The sequence below is a fragment of the Xenopus laevis genome, chromosome 7L, assembly GCF_017654675.1.
Source record: "Xenopus laevis strain J_2021 chromosome 7L, Xenopus_laevis_v10.1, whole genome shotgun sequence".
Lineage (NCBI taxonomy): Eukaryota > Metazoa > Chordata > Amphibia > Anura > Pipidae > Xenopus > Xenopus laevis.
Window position 1 is genome coordinate 112,001,923 of NC_054383.1, and position 23,917 is coordinate 112,025,839.

Consider the following 23,917-nt stretch of genomic DNA (forward strand, 5'->3'; position numbering starts at 1 on the left):
GCTTGAACATATTTTTTTTGTTTGTTTTTGGGGGACGGGGGAGGCAGGGGGAATGATCTTTCTATGCAAAGTTTAATATTGATGTATACCAAAGACCATTTGCCAGAAAAGATGTAACTTGAAAAAAAAAAAGCACAAATAAAGTCATTTCTGCTTGGACCATGTGACATTTTGTGAGTAACCCTATACTGGGCCACTGTGAAACTATATTTATAGGTGGGTAACATTCAATGGATTCTGTCATCATTTTTATTGTTCACTTTTTATTTCTAAATTGCACTGTTTACATTGCAAATAATTCACTACCATTTAAAGTGCTATTATTAAACCAACAAATTTATTTATTTTTAGCTGTAACATTGATGTGTAGCAGCCGTCTCAATGCATTGTGCCTGATTCTGAGCTTTGAGAAGAACCAGCACTTTAGGGGGGGGGATTATTTTGAGACAGCTATTGTTTCTCCCCTGCTTATTACATTTAAAGGAGAAATCAACCTGTGGGGAAAAAAACCCGTACCCCCCACCCCAGGTATCCCTCCCTCCTCCCCCAGGCTAACTACCCCCCCCCCCCGGGAGATGCCCCTCGGTGCAGATTCTTCCTGCGAAGTTCCACACGTCCATCTTCCGGCTCCTCTGTAAGCTGATTGGCAGTTTACAGAGGAGCCGGAAGATGGACGTGTGGAACTTTGCTGGAAGAATTGGTGCCATGGGGTAAGTATGGAGTATGGGGCATCTTCCCAGGGGGGGGTGGAGTTAGCCTGGGGGGAGGAGGGAGGGAGGGCTACCTGGGGTGGTTGTATGGGTTTTTTCCCCACCGGTTGATTTCTCCTTTAATCACAACCTAGGTGATGTTGCTATTCTCATATCTACCACTAGGTGGGGCCAGAGAGCAATGTAAACAAATCCTTCAGCAGAGGTGTCAGGTAGCTGCCAATTGTTCTGTTGATAGGCTGCTGATGGGCTGCTGGGGAGGGAGGCGGTGCATCACTCCAACTTGCAGTATAGCAGTAAAGAGTGACTGAAGCTTATCAGAGCACAAATCACGTCACTGGGGGCACCTGGGAAACTGACATGTCTAGCCCCATGCCGAATTTCAAAATTAAATATAAAAAAAAATCTGCTCTTTTAAAAAATGGATTTCAGTGCAGAATTCTGCTGGAGCAGCACTATTAATTGATGCAATTTGGGGGAAAAAACATGTTTTCCACCAACCTTATCCCTTTAAAGGACATGTCAACTCCTACAACAAAAATTTTATAAGCGATATGCCTCGTTACATGTCTTACATACCTAGTATTGCAGCCCTTGAAAAGTGATCCGTTAAGCAGCTCTGTTGATTTTGGCTGCCTGCCGCTGTCCTGCACTATCTGCCTCTCTCCCCCCTCCCTTCGGAATGGGAGCTGTAGTTTGGCGAGACGCATATGCGCACTTGTCTAAACTAATCTAGCACATGCGCAGTTTAGTTGAATCGACCTCGGCAAAGCCATCCAGCTGCACCTCTGTGTCTTCATTCCGCCAATCAAAAAATAGCATTGGCGGTTGCTATAGTGACTGTATTCTGCCAAGCTTTGGCTCTCTGCTCCCCCCACCCTTCTAGCACATATTTCTTTGTGCTGACTGCAGGGAACAGAGCAAGAGAGCTCGGAGACATTAACTATTACACTGCCAACCAGGATAACTACTGTATGTAAGTTATTAACAAGTTAGCAAGTCGACGGATGGGAGTATTGGCGCATGCGCATTGCTAATAGGAAGAGCGCAAGCATGAAAAAATGGCCGCTGGTTAATGAAGGCGCAGGGAGGCAAACAATGCTTCAGTGGAGGGAAGGTAGAGCGTTTTTCCAAGTAAAAATAATGCGGTTCGATTGGGGCTAAGGTAGGCTACACAGGCATGGTAAAAGTCAAAAACGGCTTGACATTTCCTTTAAGGGGACACTATAATCAAGTACCTTCTGCCTGAAAAGAAATGAAATATTAAGCAGAATAGTATTCGGCCACCTTCTTTTCTGTCTCACAGCAACAGCCCTGCCCTGCTTTCTGGCTGAGATTGTAGCTACCTTTATAACAGAGAACAGTGACAGATCCGATCTGATTTCCATTGTAAGCAGCAGTCCTGCCCTGCTTTATGGCAGTGACAAGACAACAAACTTCCAGTAGGGTGTGGACAGCAGAATTCTCTCAGGCTTGGAATTTAAACTGTTGTCTGGTTGCTAGGTGTTAATTATACTAACAACCGGGAAGCAATTAGGGGAACATGAAATAAGAATAGTAGAGAGCCTGAAATTAAAAAAACAAATGTAATTTGTTTTTGTTGCTGGGGTCAGTGACCCTTGACAACAAGACAGCATTTCCAGGACTGGACTAGAAGCTTGACATCTGTGGTGGGCAAATTATTTGAAGGCTTGTTAAGGGATCATATTCAAAATTTTGTCCTAATGAATGGCATTATGAGCAACAATCAGCATGGCTTTATGAAGGATAGGTCATGTCAGACAAATCTGATTGTATTTTATGATGAGGTAAGTAAGATTCTGGACAGTGGGGGGGCAGTAGATGTGATCTATTTGGATTTTGCCAAAGCGTTTGATACTGTGCCCCACAAACGACTGCTTTCTAAACTAAGGTCTGTTGGGCTTAATGAAGTCGTTTGCACGTGGATAGGAAACTGGCTACAGGATCGGGTACAGAGGGTGGTTGTTAATGGGACATTCTCTACTTGGAGTCAGGTTCTTAGTGGGGTCCCTCAGGGCTCGGTATTAGGTCTTATTTTATTTAGCTTGTTCATTAATGACTTAGAGGAGGGTGTTGTAAGTAATGTATCAGTGTTTGCAGATGACACAAAATTATCCAGCCCAATTAATTCCATCCAGGATGTGACATCCTTGCAACATGATCTTGACAAACTGGCAAACTTATACCCTTAATGGGACTGCACTAGGCAAATCCATTATGCAAAAGGACCTTGGAGTCCTTGTAGATAATAAACTTGGCTGTAGCAAGCAATGCCAGTCAGCAGCATCAAGGGCAACTAAGGTCTTGAGCTGTATTAAAAGGGGCATAGAGTCACGGGAGGAGGGGGTCATTCTTCCACTTTATAGAGCACTGGTAAGGCCCCTTCTAGAATATGCTGTACAGTTTTGGTCTCCATCACTCAAACAGGACATTATTGTATTAGAGAGGGTACAGAGAAGGGCAAATAAGCTGGTGAAAGGTATTGAAAATCTTAGCTATGAGGGAAGACTGGTCAAGTTGGGGATGTTCACGCTGGAAGGGGTTTATTACAGTGAGAGCTGTGAAGATGTGGAATTATCTCCCTGAATCAGTTGTACAGGCTGATACATTAGATAGCTTTAAGAAGGGGTTGGATGGTTTTTAGCAAGTGAGGGAATACAGGGTTATGGAAGATAGTTCACAGTACAAGTTGATCCAGGGACTAGTCCGATTGCCATTTTGGAGTCAGGAAGGAATTTTTCCCCCTCTGAGGCAAATTGGAGAGGCTTCAGATGGGTTTTTTGCCTTCCTCTGGATCAACTGGCAGTTAGGTAGTTAAAAAAAAAGGTTGAACTCGATGGACATGTCTTTTTTTCAACCTTACTTACTATGTTACTATGTAGAAAGGGAAAAAAAAGGGACTCAAGAGACACTACTTCTGGATTTATTTATTGCTCTAGTTATATTCGACCCCAATCATTTGAACACAGATACAAAAAAAAGCACCTGGAGTTTCACATTTTATCATTTCATCTCCTCCCCACCCCCCCATAAAGCTCCCACAGACACTTTGACAAAACGTAGGGGTGAAAGTGCTTTGGGAAACTGCAAGATGATCACAAGACACCCACACGAGAGACTCGACAGGTCGGGTGCACAAGCGGAAAGCGCCAACAAACAACGTGGATGGAGGGAGTTTGCAGACTAAATGGGTAGGTCAGTAGGGAGTTCTCCAAACTGCCGCTAGTAGCTCAGGTTGATATTTACCCCCCCCCCCCATTGGCAGGAGGTAACTGTAGAGATTTATAATGGAGAAGGACTGATGGGACAGCTCTGATATTAGCGGTATGAAGGGATTCATAGATGGCAAAGAAAACTTCATTAAATGTAATGGGCTTTAAGGGTGCCCAGAGTCCATGCCCAGTACCTCTAAATATAAAGTACTAGCATTATCTGCAGTTGTTCTTGCTTCAGTATAGAACCCGTACAGTCAAGGACATCATCATCTTCATAAAGTGTAATTTATGGACAGAGAGGGTGCCCATAAACATTGGCTGTGTCTAGTTTCTCCATATTTAGGAGCTATTTTGGCCCTAGTGTTTGGGTAAAGGGGATCACAATAAAAAGCACTAAGGTGGTGAGGCTGGTATTCCTGCTGGCACATGATGTGGCACCAGTCTGGATCCAACTTTAGGGACCCGCTAAGTTCTAATGAGCAAAATATTCCTTTACTCTGACCTTCTCCCATTCTTACCCTAGCGGGAACACTAATATCAGCCAGGGGTGTATATTTAATTCCAATGGGCAATCACAAGAGAAAAGACTTCACTGCACCGTTTCCCTTAAGGGGTAAAGTAAATGGCATTAACTGACAGAGGGGCATAGCATTTCCAAACTGTAGTAACGGTGCCTTTCATTGTAAATTGAACATGTAATGATAATAATACACCAAATGTCCTGCTCCTGCCATTCCTAGGAGGAAAGCCCTGCAGTGAATTGCTGTTCTTGGGTGCAGTTTGATCAAGCTGCCTGTAGGTGGCAGTGCATCACTATTCAGGCTTTGGGTTCTTGTCTGTTTTTATCAGCTGCAGCAGGTAAAGTCCCCAGTGCCACCTGAAGGAGCTAGAGTCAAAGTTTAGGCAAGTGCTCTGTTTAACTGGACCGTCCCATGTGTGAGTAGTGCCATGATATAGATATTGTGTCTAGATTATGGATATTCATCTGTTGAACAGTGCCAGTAGAAAAATAAATACTTTGTATACATAATATAGGGGCATTAGAGCTCCAAAGGGCCAGGAAGCAATAGCAATAATTATTTTTTGTGATGGTGCTATATCAATAAAATATTAATAATCATCCTGCAACAGCTCAGGCGACAGCCTTTTGTTTTTGATGGGTTAATAATTACAAGGCTTTAATTACACCAATAGGGTAAAGTAAAAAATCGGCAACGGATAAACCAAGTCTATTATCCCATGGCAGATGTTTGCTTTTTAAACTGTAGGGCTGTAAATGCTGACTGCTGATTGGCTGCTCTGGGTTACTAGAGCAGGAACACTTATTGCATAAAGGAGAGCATTACCTCCCCTTAATGCTGATAGCCAGAGAGAAACTAAATGTCATCTACTGAACCCACAGTGGTTTGCTTGGGCTTATCCAAACAGCTGGGTTTTAAATGGGTTGTTCACCTTTAAATTATTTTAGTAAGATGTAGAGAGCAATTTGAATTTGGTTTTCATTTTTTTCAATACTTGTGTTTTTGTGTTATTTAGTTTTTTATTCAGCAGCAATTTTACCAACCCAGTTTGCAATGTTACCAATCTGGTTGCTGGGGTCCAAATTACCCTAGCAACCATGCCTTGATTTAAATAAGAGACTGGACTGGGAATAGGAGAGGGCCTGAATAGAAAGATGAGCATTTGTAGCCTTACAGAGCATTTGTTTTTAGATGGAATCAGAAGAAAATGGTAAATAATTCAAAAATTATAAAAATGAAGGTGTATTAGTTTGTATGGGACCAAAAGGACAGCTGCCATCAGGGCTTGGCCAGATATCAACCAGACTGACAGTAAAATCTCACATTTATGTTGTCCTCTCTTCTCAATAGGCCAGCGCAGCCCCCCTTATAATCCAATAGAAGGCCTGGGAGCCAAAAGATCAGCCCAGTATGGCCCCTAAACTTTAGGAGCACCTTGGCACCAGTGTTAAATGGCAAACGAAACACATGTATTGTAATAATATCAGGGGGATGCGGGTAATTGTATTATAGTAAAATCAGAATGGCCACATTTTTTCTATACTTAAAATACTAAAAATTATACATATATATATATTTTTTTTCTTCTTGTCCATCACGGTAAAATGGACTTAGATTTATGGATTATTAGGTTGGAAATCCCTAATTTATTATTTATTCTTTTTTTTTCCCCATCTCAACGTTTGTTCCTTCTTTAATCCCAAAACAGAGCTGCTTGGATATCTGAGCTGGCAAACACTCTGCCCCCTGTTTATCCACCACAAGGTGGTGCTTTGGCACTAAGTTCAGACATATTTAGGATAAGGCAAATCGTTATTTTCTCTTTAAAATACATAAAGGAAAGAAAGGATAAGCGCTTGTGAGTTTTCAGTGTACATTGCTCCATATCAGCAGTAGGGCAACCCAATATGTCGCCACAATTGGCTGCAGGGATGAACAATTTCATGAAACACATGATTTACCCCATATATATCCATAGAGCTATATATATAATATATATATATTTTTTTTACATCTATTTATAGTTTGTGTTTGTCTCCGCTTCTAGCTGGTGGGAGCGGTGACTTTTTCCAGAGAAAGCTTGGCATCTGCTTTGGGTCGTTCTTCTCCTGTTTGGCCGGTGCCCATGGGGGGTACGGGGCAGGGGGGACTGTACACACACCCTTCTGCCTCTGAGCTGCAGTCGCTCACGTCCGTAATTTCAAGGTCTGAATCTGATTCGGGCTCCTGCTTTCCTTCTGGTTGCTCGGCCCTCTCCCTCCTTGCTGATGCCACAATGCTGCTTAGATCTGCCCCTCCTCTTGGGGGCACAATGTGTGGGTTAAGGCTAGTGCAGAGCCTTTGGGGTATGCCTTGGAGTAAGCTATTAGACCTGTCCATAGGCTCCCCAGGCAAGAGAGACAGAGGTGGGGGCAGTTGGGATAGTGAGGTGGGGTAGAACTGTGGTGGATACAGGGAGGTGGGCAACTTGGAGCCACTGAGGGGAAAGCTGCTTGAGAGGTAGGGGTTAAACCCCCATGAGTAGTCAGGAAAAGGAGAATTTCTGTTGTAGGGTGGCAGCAACGCTGGGGGCTTGGTATACGCAGAACCTGCAACAGAGAGTAAAACATATTACATTAATATCAGTATTACATTCACAGCTGGAGTGCTTGTCTACTTTAAAAGTGCTATGGTTTTGTTTGTTCTTCACTTTAGGAGAAAAGGGATCAGTATGGCAGTGCCACTTACCTGAGCCCAGGAATGGGAAGGTCGTCTCTAAGCGTAATTTCTCTGTGTCTGGGGCAGTGATAGGGCGATCTAGGAGTGGAGCCCGACTTGTAGAGGAGAAGAGAGACTGCAAAGCCTGTAGAGAAAGCACATTGGTCAACTTCTACTACTGAGTATTAGCCAATGGATTGCCACCTGCTCCTTCAGGAATACAAATCCCACTATCTTTAGCTGTAGCATCTGCTGTAAAGGGGCATTGACCTTCCATAGCAAGGCTGCTCCACCGACATGGTCCTGAACTACTGTATCGTATTGTCAAGAAATGCAGGTATGAGATCCATCATCCAGAAAGTTTCCAAATTATGGGAAAGCCGTCTCCCATAGACTCTATCTTAATATAATAATTCAAATGATTAAAAATTATTTCATTCTTCGCTGTGATAATAAAAAAGTACCTTGTACTTGACCCCAACTAAGATATAATTAATCCTTATTGGAGGAAAAATTATCCCATTGCGTTTAATCTTTTTATATTTTTTTTAGTAGACCAGGTATAAAGATCCAAATTACTGAAAGACCCCGTATTCAGAAAACCCAAGGTCCAGAGCATTCTGGATAACAGGTCCCATACCTGTATATTACATCATAACAAGATGATTGACAGTAGCGGTAAGCATGATTCTTATTGGACAATTCTGCTGCATATGCTTTGGAGAGCTAGGGGGAGCAAGGAAGGCAATTTTAATATAGTTGCTTTATCTTGTAGGGCACTTTCTATGGTGGCTATGATAAGGTTACCTGATCATGAGAAAAATTGGGACACTTCTATAAAAATCCAGCCAGAAGGGCAGCACTGATAAATTTCATTTATAAGGGATCAGTGTAGCCCAGCACCTCTATGACATGTTTCCCTTTTACTTTACTCCTGTTTGACTATAAAGTAGTGTAGTGTAAAACTACATCTGGAGGGTCTCCTTAGCAATGTTACTGTGGAGCCACAGCATGGCCACCTACCTCTGGAGAAAAGGGATCATGAGGGTGGGCCCCTGGGAATGGGTTCTGCCCCAACAGAAGGGAGGAATTGGCCATATCCAACAGTGGGTAATTCACCAACACGACTTTACTGAAGTTAAATTTGTAGGTGAATCGTTTGCCTTTAGTCTTGTGCAGAATCCTCTTGTTATAATAATACCTGCAGGGGGAGAGAGAGGGGGAAGCAAACAGAGTGTTATTCAAAGCAACTTCCCATTCTTTACATGTCCAGTGTAAATTAATTTTTTTGCTCAAAGCAGTATATGTCTCTGCACTGCCTGCTCTGACTCCTGAAACAGCCTAGGAGGAGCCATCTGACGTGGAAGAGAAGTGACCGCTAAAATGTTTCAAAAGTCAGAAGGGAAAGTTTTGCCAATACTGCTTTCCATTTTAATCTAAACCAAGATCCTTTAGAAGGCAAGCTGATTATTATCTTCTCTAGTAATGAGCAGTAGCAGGGGGTAACTGAACTATTAGTGCCAGGACCGCCATCAGAAATCGCAGGGCCACATACAACAATATTTCCTGGGCCCCCTGGGCTGCGCCCACCGCAAGCCCCACCTACAGGTCTGCCCTCCCCACCACACAGTAAAAAAACAAAAAAAAATTGGTTGCTAGGGTTCCCACATGTTAATAAAAAATAAAAAGATATTGGTGGTCAGGGCCCCCCATAAAAAACATTTGTGGCCAGGGCCCCCCCATTAAAAAATATTGGTGGCTAGGACCCCACATGAGAAAAAAATGGTGGCCAAAATTGGTGTCCAGCCCCCCCCCAACGTTATAAGAAAATTGGTGGCCAGGGCCCCTTAAACATCCATGCCTTCCCGAAATCAGCAGCTCTCAGAAAGATGGGGGGCCCGGCTAATCAAGTAAGTGTGGTGTGGCCGGGGGCCCCCTTACCCTCGGGGGCCCCCTACAACTATCCCCCCTGTCCCCCCCTGATGGCTGCCCTGATTAGTGCCCAGGTAGTTTGCAACAATAGCTACCAACATATGTTTGCTATCAGTGCTGGCAGGGGATGCTGGGAAGGTGTGTAAGAAGGGGAGGAGAATCCACTGTACGTCATTCAAAGTCTTCCTCTTAGATCCAAATAGGCAATACAAGCGTTTGTTACTCGCACAGTGAATTGTAACCTGACCTGATAGTAGTTGATAATGAGGCAAAATTGCACTAAAGGTAAGTCAGGCAGCGCTTGGCACAACTAAACCACCTGCATATATAACAAGGGCAGGTCCAACAGTTTCTGCCCATTGTCCTGCACTGGCACTTGCTACTGATGCACTATTATTAAATCTCATAAAGTTCTTTGGCAGAAAGATATTGGCTCCCAAAGGCTGAGTCTGGAAATAGCATGTTTTGTGTATAAGTTAGTGTGTGTGGAGGTACAGGGGCTCTATACATGCAGGTATTGATCAGCCCAGACCTCACTGAACATGTACAGCGCTACCACCACCAGGAGAAAGGCTAAATGGATCAAGATATGGAGGACATAAATGAAGCATATGAATGTATGACTTGTAATAAGGCTCCCGCACCCCTGAGACTGTACCAGAGCCCTGGATATAACTAGCCTGGGCAGGGTTTACAGTGTAATTGCCCTGAAAACCAGAGATTTCTGGGCATCTAGTCTGGTTCTGGCCCAGTGTATTTCATCAAAGGATGAGAGGACAACTTGTGCCCATTGGCCTAGTGCAATAATTTGCTTAACTAAAACCTTGTCTTGGTTATTATTTATTTTAGTCCCTTATAGTCCCCCCACCTGTACTGTAGCATTGCCTAGCTCAGATACCTTACTGTGCTGCTGTGGGGCCCATGGTTTCCATTTTCGCCTCAATCTGGCTTAATGAATCAAAGTGTTCATAGACCAAAGCACACACAATGGGTTTAGACTGCTTCAGAACCATGGGGTCTGCTCCCTGTATTCATGTTTGGATTCACATCACAGTGATCCCAACAGCCAGTTCAAAGTGATGGGGGCAATCTGTAGATTCTGGTAAATACCAGGGGGGTTGTTGTAAGTTGCCACAGACAGTCTTTTTATTGGGCCTGTTGGGGCTGCTTGGGCCTCTGAGTAATTGAAATGCCAGGGCTTAGTTTCTAGCTCAGTCTCAATAACTGCTTCAGCCAAGCCTAGACTGGAAAGCTGTTCTGGCAAATGCCAGAGGGGCTGCTGTAAGATGCCATAGACAGTCACTGTGGAGTGGGCTGGTTGGGCCCCTATGTACTTCAAATGCCAGGGCTTATTTTATCAGCCCGTGCCCACTGGTCTCCTAAATCACATGTCCCCCCAGCTGTCACAAGGTCTGCTTCCTCTATAAATACACCCCTGCATGGACCAAAATGTGTGTGGGGGGGGTTGTCCTGGGCCCCCAAAGATTGGAACCCTCTGCGAACAAATGGTAAAGCAGTACAGGGTAATATTTAGCTTTTTCTTTTTAAACAATGTTTATTGATTTAAGGGGCAAGAGTTGTAGTACATTTAGAGCTTAAGGCCCTTTGGGCCCAGGACAATATTTTTTGGGGCCCAGACCTAAAACAAGTCCTGTATGAAAGGGTTAAATGTGGGCTAAGCAGGGAAGGCTGACACGCAGCAGCTATACACACACATATATATATATATATATAAATATATATATATATATATATAGATAGATATATATATATACACACCAAAGGGAGAGCTTGCTGATACTTATTATAGTAAATCAGCTATACTGTCTATGTCTGCACATGTAATACATAGATATGTCTGCTTGTCTCCCCTTCTTCTCCAGAGAGACTTTACTGTGCTCACAGGGCAGACACATCACCCAAGTGTTAGCAAAAGAAAAGAGTTTTGAAATTAAATGTCAAAAGTAATTTTTCGGTAGAGGCATGAGAATCCCCCCTCCCTGCCTACCCACAATCCCCAGGGGGACCTTCTTGGTTCAAACTGCAGATCACAAAGATGAATCAGGCAATATGTATACGGATAACACGCTCTGTCTGCTCGGCCAACGTTAGAGACGACTGGGGCCCTGGAAATGTAGGAAGGCTGGGGAACCTATCTGAGTGGAAACTATATAAATCAAGTCCAGATGGATGCTGGGAGTTTTGCTAAAACAAATCATTCATTAAGTGATCTGATCAAACAAAGGGTTCTGTATGTATATGGCCACAAGATTGCACCTTTATTGTCTGATCATCACATACTAGAATGGAAATATCTTCTTAAAGGAGCTGTGAACCCAAAAATAAAATGTTGCCTTATGAAAGAAAATGTAATGCTAAGCAACTCTCTGCCTTGCTGCTTCTAATTATGGAAACAATGTATCAGAAGCCAAGGGGATACACAGATGGTGATGAAACATGCAAGTCATTCTGGGAAATGGAGTCTTGGCTGGAGTACATCTGACTTGGTACACATAGCCAATCAGAATGCTCGATTCATGAAAAGACGCCATATTTGTAAACCAGAAGTATTTTTTTTATGAGAGGCCTCATTGCTATTTGAAACATTTACAAATAAGTACTGCAAAAACTGGGGGTTTCAAATGGAAGAAAACGAGGGAATGTCAATATTTCTCCCCCACCCAGGTCCCAGCTATAAATACACAGGTACGTGATTTATTACATGGAGCCCATTCTCCAGAAAGTGCTTACATATAGCAATACAATAAAATGCTTGCACCTCGTATCCAGAAACCCTCTAGTCCCAAGCATTCCAGATAATAGATCCAATACCTGTAATGATCTTTGCTAAATCTGTTGCAAAAACAAAAAACGTCCATTGAATTCTATTGTCATAAAATAGGATGCAAGACTTCAAAAAATGGTGAGAAACTGTTGGAAATAAAAATATTCAGGGTGAAAGATTTGGTTTGATTGGGTTTTTGGATTGTGGATTAAGAATTTGGCAAAATGTTAGTGCAGAATTAGTGTGCACGTTCCTTATAACAACTGGCTCAGTCTTTCTGTTATTAGTACCAGGGCTGGGTGCTGGGTGTAAGGCTTCCTGGCATCTTCTGTGGTTGGCCAGTTTATAGCATGCAGTGGCATCTTTAGAGGAGAGAGTGATTTATTATAAGTCAAAGTGGTACTTATGGCAGATACCTTAATGCCCGGCTCAGCTTGTCGTAGTTCATGTGAGGTTTGCATTTCCTTATTCCCCAAAGCCGCGCCACCTCATCGGGATCTTTGATGACAAACTCTCCATAGTCTCCCTGCCAGGCAATGAAATCGTGATATTCTTCTTTCTGAAGAAGTTCTAGAATGAAATGCCACAGCTGGATCTGTCTGGACCCGGGGCTTGACTCCGGTTTGTAGGCCCAGTCGGGAAAGGCAAACCCTGAAATGACAAAGATCCTATTTAGACTGAAAGTTTGCCTTTAATTGTTGCCAGTATGTGGGCTGAGGATTGTTATACTGGCCTGAAGCATCTGGCACACTTCAATACACTCATCACAAACATGATTAATTATGCAGCCCCAGTCTGGGAATTCTCATTACAAGCTGTATATCTCGGGATAGTAGCACACTGTGTTTGTCACCGCCTGTATTCTACTTCTAATGTACTTAAAGCCTGATCACAAAGGTTGAAGAAGAAGAAGAAGAAGGCCATCAGGGGTTGTTAACTTTTAACATGACGTAGAGAGTGATATTCTGAGATAATTTGCATTGGATAAAAAGTAGCAATAACAATACATGTGTAGCCTTACAGAGCATTTGATTTTATATGGGGTCAGTGACCCCCCCCCCCCATTTGAAAGCTGGAAAAAGTCAGAAGAAGGCAGATTATTTAAAAACTATTATGAAGGGTTACATGCCTACGTGCCGACCCTTGTAGGCCTCTGTACTTGTTTTTCTGTACGACACTGTACTGTCTCTTCTTAGACAACCTTGCATAAGTATCATCATGTACTAAAAACAATATTATCAGCTTGCCTCAGACAAAATATCTTAGCTAACGCGCATGCACATATTTGTCTCTTTTCTATCTTGTCCATCCTGAAGGATATACCTATTACAGACATATACTATGCTAATAACTATGCTGATACGTCCCAATATAGTGACGTATCAGCATAGTTATTAGCATAGTATATGTCTGTAATAGGTATATCCTTCAGGATGGACAAGATAGAAAAGAGACAAATGTGTGCATGCGCGTTAGCTAAGATATTTTGTCTGAGGCAAGCTGATAATATTGTTTTTAGTACATGATGATACTTATGCAAGGTTGTCTAAGAAGAGACAGTACAGGGTCGTACAGAAAAACAAGTACAGAGGCCTACAAGGGTCGGCACGTAGGCATGTAACCCTTCATATTAGAAATAAATAATTAGAAAAGTTGCTTAGAATTGGCCATTCTGTAACATAGTAAAAGTTAACTTAAAGGTGAACCATCCCTTCCAAGGAGCAATGTAATTGGCATGTTGTGGATGAAACGTTTACTCCTATTAGAGGCTGAATGAGTAGCTGGGGGTTTTGTTTTTTGGATTCTTGGCTGGTAGAAGAGCTGACTGCTCATACATTGTGTCTGTAATCAGGCAAACTGAGAAAAGAAGAGATGACAAATACTACTTTCAGTAGCGACTACTTTCATAATCTGTGTCGATTGGAAGTTGCTTGGGATCTTATCTGAGCATTTCCAACACATTATTTCATGTCACTATCTAGTTAGGGGCAGGTCTAATAACCTTATCATTATACACCAGCTGCTTGGCAAAATAAATGGTATTCCAGAGCAATGCACAGATGTAGGCAAGGGCCCCTCCCACCCTCCCACCCTCCCACCCTAATGCAGATCCTGCTCCCACTCCACCACATACCCTTCTTGCTCCAGCCCCCCAAATGCCACAACACTTGGCCCCCTGAAAATGATGGGCCCTGGATACAGGTTCGGATTTGTGGAAAGGCCACCAAGGCCCGGGCCTAGGGCGGCAGGATTTTAGGGGCGGCATACTGCCCAACCACACCCACATTGGTTCAGAAATACTGGGGATGTGCAAGAGATAAAATAGTTTTTTAAATTTCCAGTGTGCCAATACCCATTACTCCAGTCCTGATGATGAAAATTTGCTTGAATAAAAGGGAGGGGATGGGGGCAACCATTAGAGATATTGCAATAAGCAGAATTTTACTCATGGCTGCATTTTCACAAGCTTACTGTGCTTTTTCCACATGCTTTTTGGACAATATTGATGTTCTTTATGGAATATCTTGGAGAAACACTTCTTCTGGCTCTTGCGTGGAGCTGGCCACTAATCAGACTCCAAGTTCCCCCTTACATTGAACTTTTAATATAGAAGAGTCAGTAAAAAGTAACTATTTAAATGATCTTCTTTATTTATCTTGTATACTTTAAAAACTATTATCCCTTATATTCTGCCTATTATCATCATTCTTAGTTCTCATTGCTTTTTTCTTTTCATATTCATTTTTCTTTTTGATTTTAAGTCCTCTCCTATTCATTTTCCTTTTTGATTGTAAAACTGCTCACTGACACCCCTAGCAACCAGATTAAAGTTCAAGCCTGAAATAATTTTTATTTTTTTTATTTTCTCAGTTTGCCTGATTACAGAAACAATGTATGGGCAGTCAGCTCTTCTACCATTCAAGAATCCAAGTCCAATCATGCCTTGACTATTGAACTTTAATCTGGTTGCTAGGGGTGTCAGGGAGTAGTTTTACAATCAAAAAGGAAAATGAATAGGAGAGGACTTGAAAATAAATAGAAAAAAGCAATAAAAATCAAGAATGATGATAATAGGCAGAATAATGAAGGAAAACTGACCATTGTCTTAGAATTCTGCTTTCTACACTATACTAAAAAGGTGAACTATCCTATTAAGTCATAACATTTCTTTAAAATAGAGAAAATGTTACCTATGCACCAATATATATTATATACTAATTACAAAGTTATTTGTAAATGCAGTTGCTAGGGAAAGCAGCATCTGTCTGTCCCTTTCCATTCTCTGTCCTGATGGTTCTGACTCTTGAAACAATGTAGCAGAAGTCAACTGATGCGCATACAAGGCTGACTTATGATTCATTCCTACAATCACGAGAACCAGCAGTGCAGAAAGGAACAGGCAAATACTGCTTTCAATATTAATTACATGTACAAATAATATGAAAACCACTGATTTTGTAATTAATTTATATTGGAAAGTTGCTGAGAATGACACATTTTTCATTGGGAAAAATGTTGGAGGGGGGTTGATTCTCTACGAAGCAGTGACTTTTATGGTGTATATATATATATATATATACTATCCTGTATTGTATAGACTAAAATAATATTCATTATTTTCCTGATCTGTCTGTACAAACAGTATTAATTGCAAGCGCTGGTTCTGATCACTTGGTACAGCACTGAATCGCCCATTAGGGCAGTTGGTGAAAATAAATATTTAATATTTAAACTGCCTTCCCATTCCCGTTCATCTTTTTTATTCCTGCTCTGTATCTGCCTTTTACCTAATTCTCTTCCTTGCACTTGGTACAGGGCGTGATCAGATCGTATATAAATCTCCTAAAGATACAAATACGACAAATCGGGTTGTAGACGCGATCATTCGTATTGCCTGTAGGTAACCATACACCTGTGGTGCCTTTTAACCTCGCCCGAGCTGCGCAATCGTTACTAATACAATTATATAGCGCTGAGCGTTGTATTCTGTTTATTAGAATAATGCGCAAATTCCCTAGAGCGCTGCACGTGCGCCCGTGTTTTTACACTTTGTTAAAGAATAGAGTTATACTGTATATTCATGTTTAACTCGTCTACCGACACAACTATTTGTATTTTACAGCTTAATTAGATCGCTATGACCGAGTCAACACTTTATATATAAACAAATATTAGGACTGTATCGGCGCCTATTAACATTTAATTACGCTTTACATTTTTGTTTCAAATTTAAATTAAAATTGTCCCCTTTTTTAATAGCTACAATCAGCTTTATTCAATGAAAACATAAATAATGTGATTATCTTTTATTGTCTGATTTAGTTACACTTTTAAATCCACATGTACAAGTGATGAAATAACTGCTGATAATATAAATACTGGTTGTGTATTCCCAGTGACACTGGTTACAAATAGTGATATATTTCACCATCCTGATGATAGGCCTTTAATTAGAGTTATTTTGGAGACCTAGAACATTTTTACCAATGAGTTTTATTCATTACAATGCGACAAATCTGCGTGACAAGTAATATCTGATAAAAATGAGACAGGAAGTTTCCATTTTTCCATTAAAATATATACCCAGTAGGTGCCCAGGATCATAGACTGTACGAGGAAGAGGGTTTGGCAGAGACAGGAGGTTTAAGGTAGGACATAGGACAATCCAAAGAAAGGACTATTAATCTGGAGGACCTCATTCATCAAGGTATTTGACCACCAGGGAGCTCCTCCTTTTTTTGACACCAAGAAATGGGTCGTCTTGTCATATGGGTGAGTTTCAAAGGATCAATTGCGGTCGCATAGGGAATAGCGTACAAGGGACAGGGGTGTTCACATAGGTAGACCGTAGTAGTATATTAATGATTCGGTTGGTGACCTAGGGAGTGGAGTACCAACTGGACCCACGAATTGTCACTTTGTTAGTTAAGAATGGGAGGCTGTTCTAGTTGCAGCCAATGGCTCCCATCTGGAATATCAAGGGATCCTAGCCAGGCATCAGGAAAGAGCTGGCTTTGGGGCCAAAACTGGGCTTTTCAGGGCTCCAAGTTACTGAGTATTGGTAGTTTCCAGTAAGTCTTTTTGTCCTCTAGGGCCCTCTACAGGTGAGGAACTTGAGCCCTCCCTCACTTGATACGTACTGGGTATTTTCAGTGGGAGCCCTATAGTTGTACTGTCTGTACCCCTCTGAAGGTGGCTCTTAGGATACGCAGAATGTCAAGGGATGGGCTCCATTTGGGGGAGAGTGAGAAAGAGAATGAAAGTATCAATATCTCATATTGGGATTTAGAGGCCGCACCAAAGGGATTAGTTGCTCGCACAGTTTCAGTTTGAGCATCAGGGGATAGGGAATAGACTAGAGCATGGAACATCAATAGATTGGGATGATTTAAAGGAAGAAGTTCCAGGCATGACTTTGTGGCTTACATGTCAGAATGCAGGCACAGAGCCATCAGAACCGTCAACGAATTACACAAGGGAAATGCTGAGGACCCATGAAAAGAGGAGACACCATCTCATGGTGCAGGTTGCCCTGTTATCTGTTATAGAGAGCACTAGGGTCCATGTAACTAACCGGCGCTACCTATTAACTGTAACATTATAGTAAATGAGCGGCACTCTAAACTTGGGCAGCAGGAGGCAAAGCGCCCTAAAGGCGCAGGACTGCTCACAGCACCAGCGCAAACATACCGGAGCAGAGCTGGGGGCTAGTAGCCTTACAAAGAGCCTTAGTCAGCGGTACAGAGCAGAGAAGGGACACAAGAGGGACGTATTCACTTAGCTGAAATATAAAGTTACCTGGAGTCCAGAGAGCCGGCACTGAGGGAGTCAGGAGGATGTCAGACACACAGCTACAGTCCATGCTCGGCTCTGCACACAGGGTTGCCGGTAGCAGAAGAGAGAAAGTTGGGGCAGAGCAGGAGGTAGAGAGCAGGTGGGAGAGAACAGAAGAACAGTGGGGAGAGAAGAAGGAAGGAAAACAGGTAGGAGGAGGGTGAGAAAAGCAGGTTTGTGCAGGCGAAAGAGAAAAGTGGAAGATGATAAATAGCAAATGGATAGGGAAAAAGGAACAGGGTGAGGGAAAAGCAAGCAGTTAGGGTTTGCAAACGAGGTTCAGTGTAAAGAAATGTTTGAAGAGGATAATAACATTGTGGGGCAGAATGAACAGGAGGAGAGGCAAGTGGAAAGAATCATGTGGGAACAGGAGAGAATTCAAGAGAGGAAGAGGAGAGAGAAAAAGTAGATCACGTGAGAAACAGCAGGTGAGGTGTCAGGTGTGTAAGTGGCGGAAAGGAGGAGCAGAAATGGAAGGAAATGATAAGAAGAGGGAAATGAGAAGTGAGAGAAAGAGACAGAGATCAGGCAAATGAGACATAGAAATAAGTGTGGGAAGAGTTAGTGACAGGCAGGTGGAAAAGGAAAAGTGATGGACGTGAAAGGGAAGGGAGGGGGGAGAGGGCAAGAGGCGAATCAGGTGAAGAAGGAACAGTGACATTTGTGTTGGGGCAGTGGGAAGAGAGGAACGTGAGAAGAGCAGGTGAGGAAGAGAACAGAGAGATGGGGAGAAGGTAAGAATAAGATAGAGAAGGGAATATGTTGGACGAGGACGGTAGAAGAGGGAAAGAAGACAGAATAAGAAGATACAAGTGGAATTAAAGTAGATAAGGGGAATAAAAGGAAAAGAGGGACAAAGAGAAAAAACAGAGAAAACTCAGTGAGAATAACGAATAAGGAGGGCAGAGGCAGTAAATGTATTTATACAGTCAGTGATGTGTTGGTTACACTGCCTGCGCCCCATGATCACTAAGTACCACACTGGGCAATGTACAGCAATGAGTATGAGCAACATGTGCATCAAGTGGGCGCACAGACTGGCCAATGGGTAGAGCAAAACAAATGTACAAATGTACAGCCAGAGTCAGCGCAACAAGTTCACAACTCTGAGACCCACACACTGGACACCCCCGATTTAGCTGAAGCAGTGGATCCCAGCGACTGTCCTGCTCAAACGGCGATTCTGTTGCTTCTTCAATCCCCAGCGACTTCACCCCACAACACTTGTGACAGTGCCTCTAACAGTTCAATGTTGTTCAGTTGGGAGGGACAGCACAGGCTTCTCTAACACTTCCCTGTACAATGGCAGAACTGCAGCTCCCCCATTATCCCTTATGCACACACGTTGATAATATGAGAAGGAAGCCAAGTATCCTGCCCTCGCTATGCCCCCAGCAGGAATTAAACAACCAACTCCAATTGCTTGATCTCTTTTTCACAGTGTTCTGAGCCCCCCACCCCCTCCCCAGCAGCCCCCCGGCAGCCTCAGACAAGCCAAAGTCACATAATGATCAGCCGAACAGCAGCAGATGGGGGTTCAGCGGGAATGTGGGGCCGCGGGCTCTGAGTTGTGTTGTCTTCTCGCCTCTCGTGTGACTTGCAGGCTGGGGGCTCGGTGCCATGGGGGGAGGCTGTGCCATTTCATTTCTTTCTCTTTTTAAGAAGAAGTAACAAGACTCCCTACCTCTCACTCAATAGCTCCATCTCAGCATTTTGCCCCCTTAAAAATCTTTCCATCGCCATTACATTACCTTTTTTGCATCCTACATTACTTTAAAAAACTTAACACTTTCCCTAAATTTTTCTGTCCATCCTCAGTCTCTCTTTGACTTGTTTCCAGTCACCTCCCCACGTGCTAATTCAACCAGGTCTTCAAATTCTTTTAGGAAAATGGCCTTTGTTTTAGAGTAGCATTGCAACAAGAGGCCAGAAGCAGCTGACAGTTGGGAATTACCTTCTATGAGATATTATGGTGTAAATGACATTTCCAGTATGTTCTGTGAATGCTGCTATTTATTGATAAAGGCAATGGTACAAGGAAGAGTTGGGTTGTTTTTACTCCTAAGATTCAGAGGAGTCCGCCTGGATTGGAGATGGGGGGGGGGGTAGGAGGCATTATTAGATTTACTGTAAATGCAAAGCACATATTGCACTGTGTATCAAATATTTTCAATATAATGTCAGGCAAGGAAGTCTTACTAGGGGAGAGTGTGCGCAGAGAAGCAACTCGGTGTAAGTGACTGGAGCTGTGGGGATAGTAGTGTATAAAGTAAGGCAAATGTTATTAGTCGCAACAGTGGCTCTGTGTGTACAGTAATGCAACATGGTGTCAGAGAAGACTTCAGGCCTGTCCAACATGCAGCAGTTATTTAATGACTTGATTCATAAATATTGGGGCCCTGTGCAGAGTAGCTTTCCTTAGGGTCCTCTATAAGTGCTGCTGGTATGTAGCCTTTCAGTAGAATATAATCTCCCACCCTATACACTTACAACGTCTTTTTCTCTATCCCCAGCTCCCCACCTCTTGCCTGATCCATTGAGCCTGAGCCGGGCTGGAGTCGGAGTTAATTCAGGCAGCCTGGAACACAGTCCCAATGTGCTCGGGCAGTCGGTTTATCTTCATTAAGTGGCTGTTTGTTTCTCTCCTACGTCTCCCCTCCCAGCTCCAATTTTCACAGCCAAACAAGAAGAAGGGGAACTGCTGGGACAGAGTGAGCTCAGGCAGGCAGATAAATGGGAAAGGCAGAAAGAAAATAGATAGCCCAGTGGAAGTGGAGGATATAAGAGAGGGAGAGTGGGAAGCAAAAAACAAAACATAATGGATTGAGTCTGAGAGCCAAAGCACAGGCTTAGGTGGAAATACGAGGAGCAGGAATACAAGAGAAACAGATAGAAAAGAAAGAGAAATAATGTGTATATTTATTATGTGGGTGTTTGAGAGAGATGGGTCTGAGAGTGGAAAGAGAGGATAAATGGGAGACCAATAAGAGAGAGTCGGTGTATGTGAGACTGCATGAAAGAGAATTAATAGGAGATAGGCAATGAATGAACAGAAGTGAACCTCACAGAGAGGTGGGATACAGACAAAAAATGGAGAAGGAAATTAGAAAAAGAACAGGGAATAAGTGAAAACCCAGCAACTAATGAAGGGGTTCTGGGGAAAATTGCGATAGTGAGGTAATAGGAAAAGCGCTGGCATGTGAGAGGCAAAGTGTATTTGAAGAGGGAGTGTACTGCTTTCCCCAAATAAATTAGCCACATGCACGGAGGCCCTGCAGCTCATTACCACAGAGTATTACTGGGCTGTGGTTCTGGACAGAGACTCGTAGGCAGTCACACTGATACACCTGCTGACACACACATACACAATCAGGGCAGCCATCAGGGGGGGCAGGGGGGAGAGTTGTAGGGCGCCTCGAGGGTAAGGGGGGCCTGGCCATGCCACACTTACTTGATTAGCCGGCCCCCCATCTTTCTGAGAGCTGCTGACTGGGAAGGCATGGACGTTTAAGGGGCCCTGGCGCCAATTTTCTCATAATGTGGGGAGGGGGCCCTGGCCACCAATTTTGGCCACCAATTTTTTTTTAATGTTGGGCCCTGACCACCAATATCTTTTATTTTTTATTAACATGTGGGAACCCTAGCCACCAGTATTTTTTTTTTGTTTTTTTACTATGTGGTGGGGAGGGCGGACCTGTAGGTGGGGCTTGTGGTGGGTGCAGCCAAGGGGGCCCAGGAAATTTTGTATGGGGCCCTGCGATTTCTGATGGCAGTCCTGTACACAATCGCAGAAACGTATCCTCCTCATTAGCAGCTCTCTAAACAGAACTAGGGACAGCTCCTCATTCGTTGCCATTGAAAGCTCCCTGATCAGCACTATGGACAGCGCCCCATTGCTTCCTATGGACGGATCCCCGATCAGCAGCAGGGACAGCTCCCTATAACCAGCCCTATCACCGGCGCAACTCGGATAGCGCCACATAACTGTATCCCTTGTTCTGCCTGCGAAGGACCGGGGCATTTAGCGCCAAAGTCACTACATGGTGTAGTGATATACTCTTAAATTAATTTGTAATCCATATAATCCTTCCAATAGATATATTTGCATATTACAGCACGGGCTCATGTGCGGTCGGCGCAACCAATTCATAATGGTTGCAGTTTAACAACTGGGATTTGGGCATCCCTGATATAATAAGTGGCATGCCGACATTATCCACGAACCCTGCCCTGAAGTGGATAACTTGGAGCCCTACAGATGTTGTCAAACTACAACTATCAGCATGGCCTTCCATCTGGAGAGCTACAGGTTAAGCTACCAATGCGTTGCTGGTCAGGGTTCATTCACTCATAGTATAACCAAACCAGAGGGAAATAGTTGATGTAGGTCACATGTCTCCCCCAGCCTTACGCCAACGCAAATGAACCAAGTGCCAGTGTGTTTGTCGCTGCAGTTCCAGATGACAGTGAGTGCGACTCCAGGGCAGCAGGGCACCAACCTACATTTCATCCAGTCTGGGCACAGACATCTCTTTAGTTCAGAACTTTGTTCTTACTCTGTCCAACTTCCCCCTCCCCTTCCCACATACCAGACTTCTATGGGAGAAGCCCCCTCCTTCCCACCTCCTTACACTTCTCCTTCTCTTCTAAGTAATTTTCCGTTTGATTTCGGAGGTAATGCATTTTTTAGAAATCAAAGCTTATGCCAGTGAGCCCCTCTCGGGCCTCAGGATGATCTGCCCAGATGAGAGACACCAATCATTTCCTTGTTAGTTTTGATTTTAGTTACAAGAGCTTTCAACTTGCTTAAATCTCCCGGAGAAACGTTATAACAAGCAGCTGAGGGAATTCCCTGCTCCCCCACCCCCCAATCCCTGCACCTCTCCCCCCCTGCTTTCCTCTCTCTGCCTCTCTCTGCTCACCCCCTTCTTTGCATTTATTTAAACACAGAGCGCACCAAGAACAAACAGCCACTAAACCAACAAGATTTGGCTTCAGAGAGAGCCCGTGTGGCTGCTAGCTCCTCGCCATACACTCACACACTGATATATCTGCTCAATCCGAAAGGATATGTTGCCAGTAAAATCGATACTGTAAATTATTCATTGTCATTAATTATCGATTTATATATCCGAGGGCAGCATTTGGGAGAGTTGAAAGGAGGGAAGTTTTTTTTCTCTCTCTTTTTAACTTATAACCTCATTGTTTTATAACCCCCGGCTAGAGTTCCAGATCCATAGATATAACCAGTCTGTTCCACAGCCCCCGTATCCCCCCAGCCCCTGGCATGTTAGGGTAAGCCGAGCCTAATCAATGGGGATCAATGGCAAATCTTAACTAATAGCTACAGAGAGCCTTTCATGTGAGAGCCAAGATCAAGTCTCCTGTTGTGCAATTGCTACGGGAGGGGACTGGGGCTGAGGGCCACTAAATACAGGGGTAATTGCTAATTACTGGGCCACAAGTCATTGCTCTCCTCTGCTCATACTGACACCGGCTGTGCACTGAATTGTCTATATGTGGCTGCGTACACCAAACAGTTTGCCAAGTTGTGTGTCTGGATGTGCACATTGGACTGTGTGCCACATTGTTAGTCTTTGTACACGTTATGTGCTCGTGTTAAGTTTCAACTTCCAAGCTGTGCACTCAGTGGGTGTGCAATACTGCAATTACCCCTCACATTTCAAAAATTAGAATTTTGATATATGTTTGTGTATAGCGGTGGTATGTATGCAGATGGAGTGAAGAATTATACCTGATACAGACAGACAGATAGATGCATGATAGATACATAGGTGATAGATAGATGATAGATAGATAGATAGATAGATAGATAGATAGATAGATAGATAGATAGATAGATAGATAGATAGATAGATAGATAGATACTGTAGATAGATGTTAGATGGATGGATGGATGGATGGATGGATAGATATAAGATACATTCATACATACATACATACATGATATATACATAGATGATAGATAGATAGATAGATAGATAGACAGACAGACAGACAGACAGACAGACAGATAGATAGATAGATGATAGACAGACAGACAGACAGAAAGACAGACAGACAGACAGACAGACAGACAGACAGACAGACAGACAGACAGATAGATAGATAGATAGATAGATAGATAGAAGATACATTCATACATACATAGATGATATATACATAGATGATAGATAGATA

The 23,917-nt window shown here is 43.2% G+C and overlaps 1 protein-coding gene across 1 annotated transcript; it reads right to left on the reverse strand.

Annotated features, from left to right (window-relative positions):
• Window positions 1-6,510: 6,510 nt before the first annotated feature.
• erfl.L (ETS repressor factor like L homeolog) lies at window positions 6,511-17,852 on the reverse strand. Its single transcript, XM_018226287.2, has 5 exons — window positions 17,681-17,852; window positions 12,298-12,532; window positions 8,188-8,365; window positions 7,195-7,309; window positions 6,511-7,055 (listed from the first exon to the last, which is right to left on the reverse strand). Exons 1-5 carry the CDS (start codon window positions 17,742-17,744, stop codon window positions 6,511-6,513), a joined length of 1,137 nt encoding a protein of 378 aa, XP_018081776.1. The 5' UTR covers window positions 17,745-17,852.
• Between the last annotated feature and the right edge of the window lie 6,065 nt (window positions 17,853-23,917).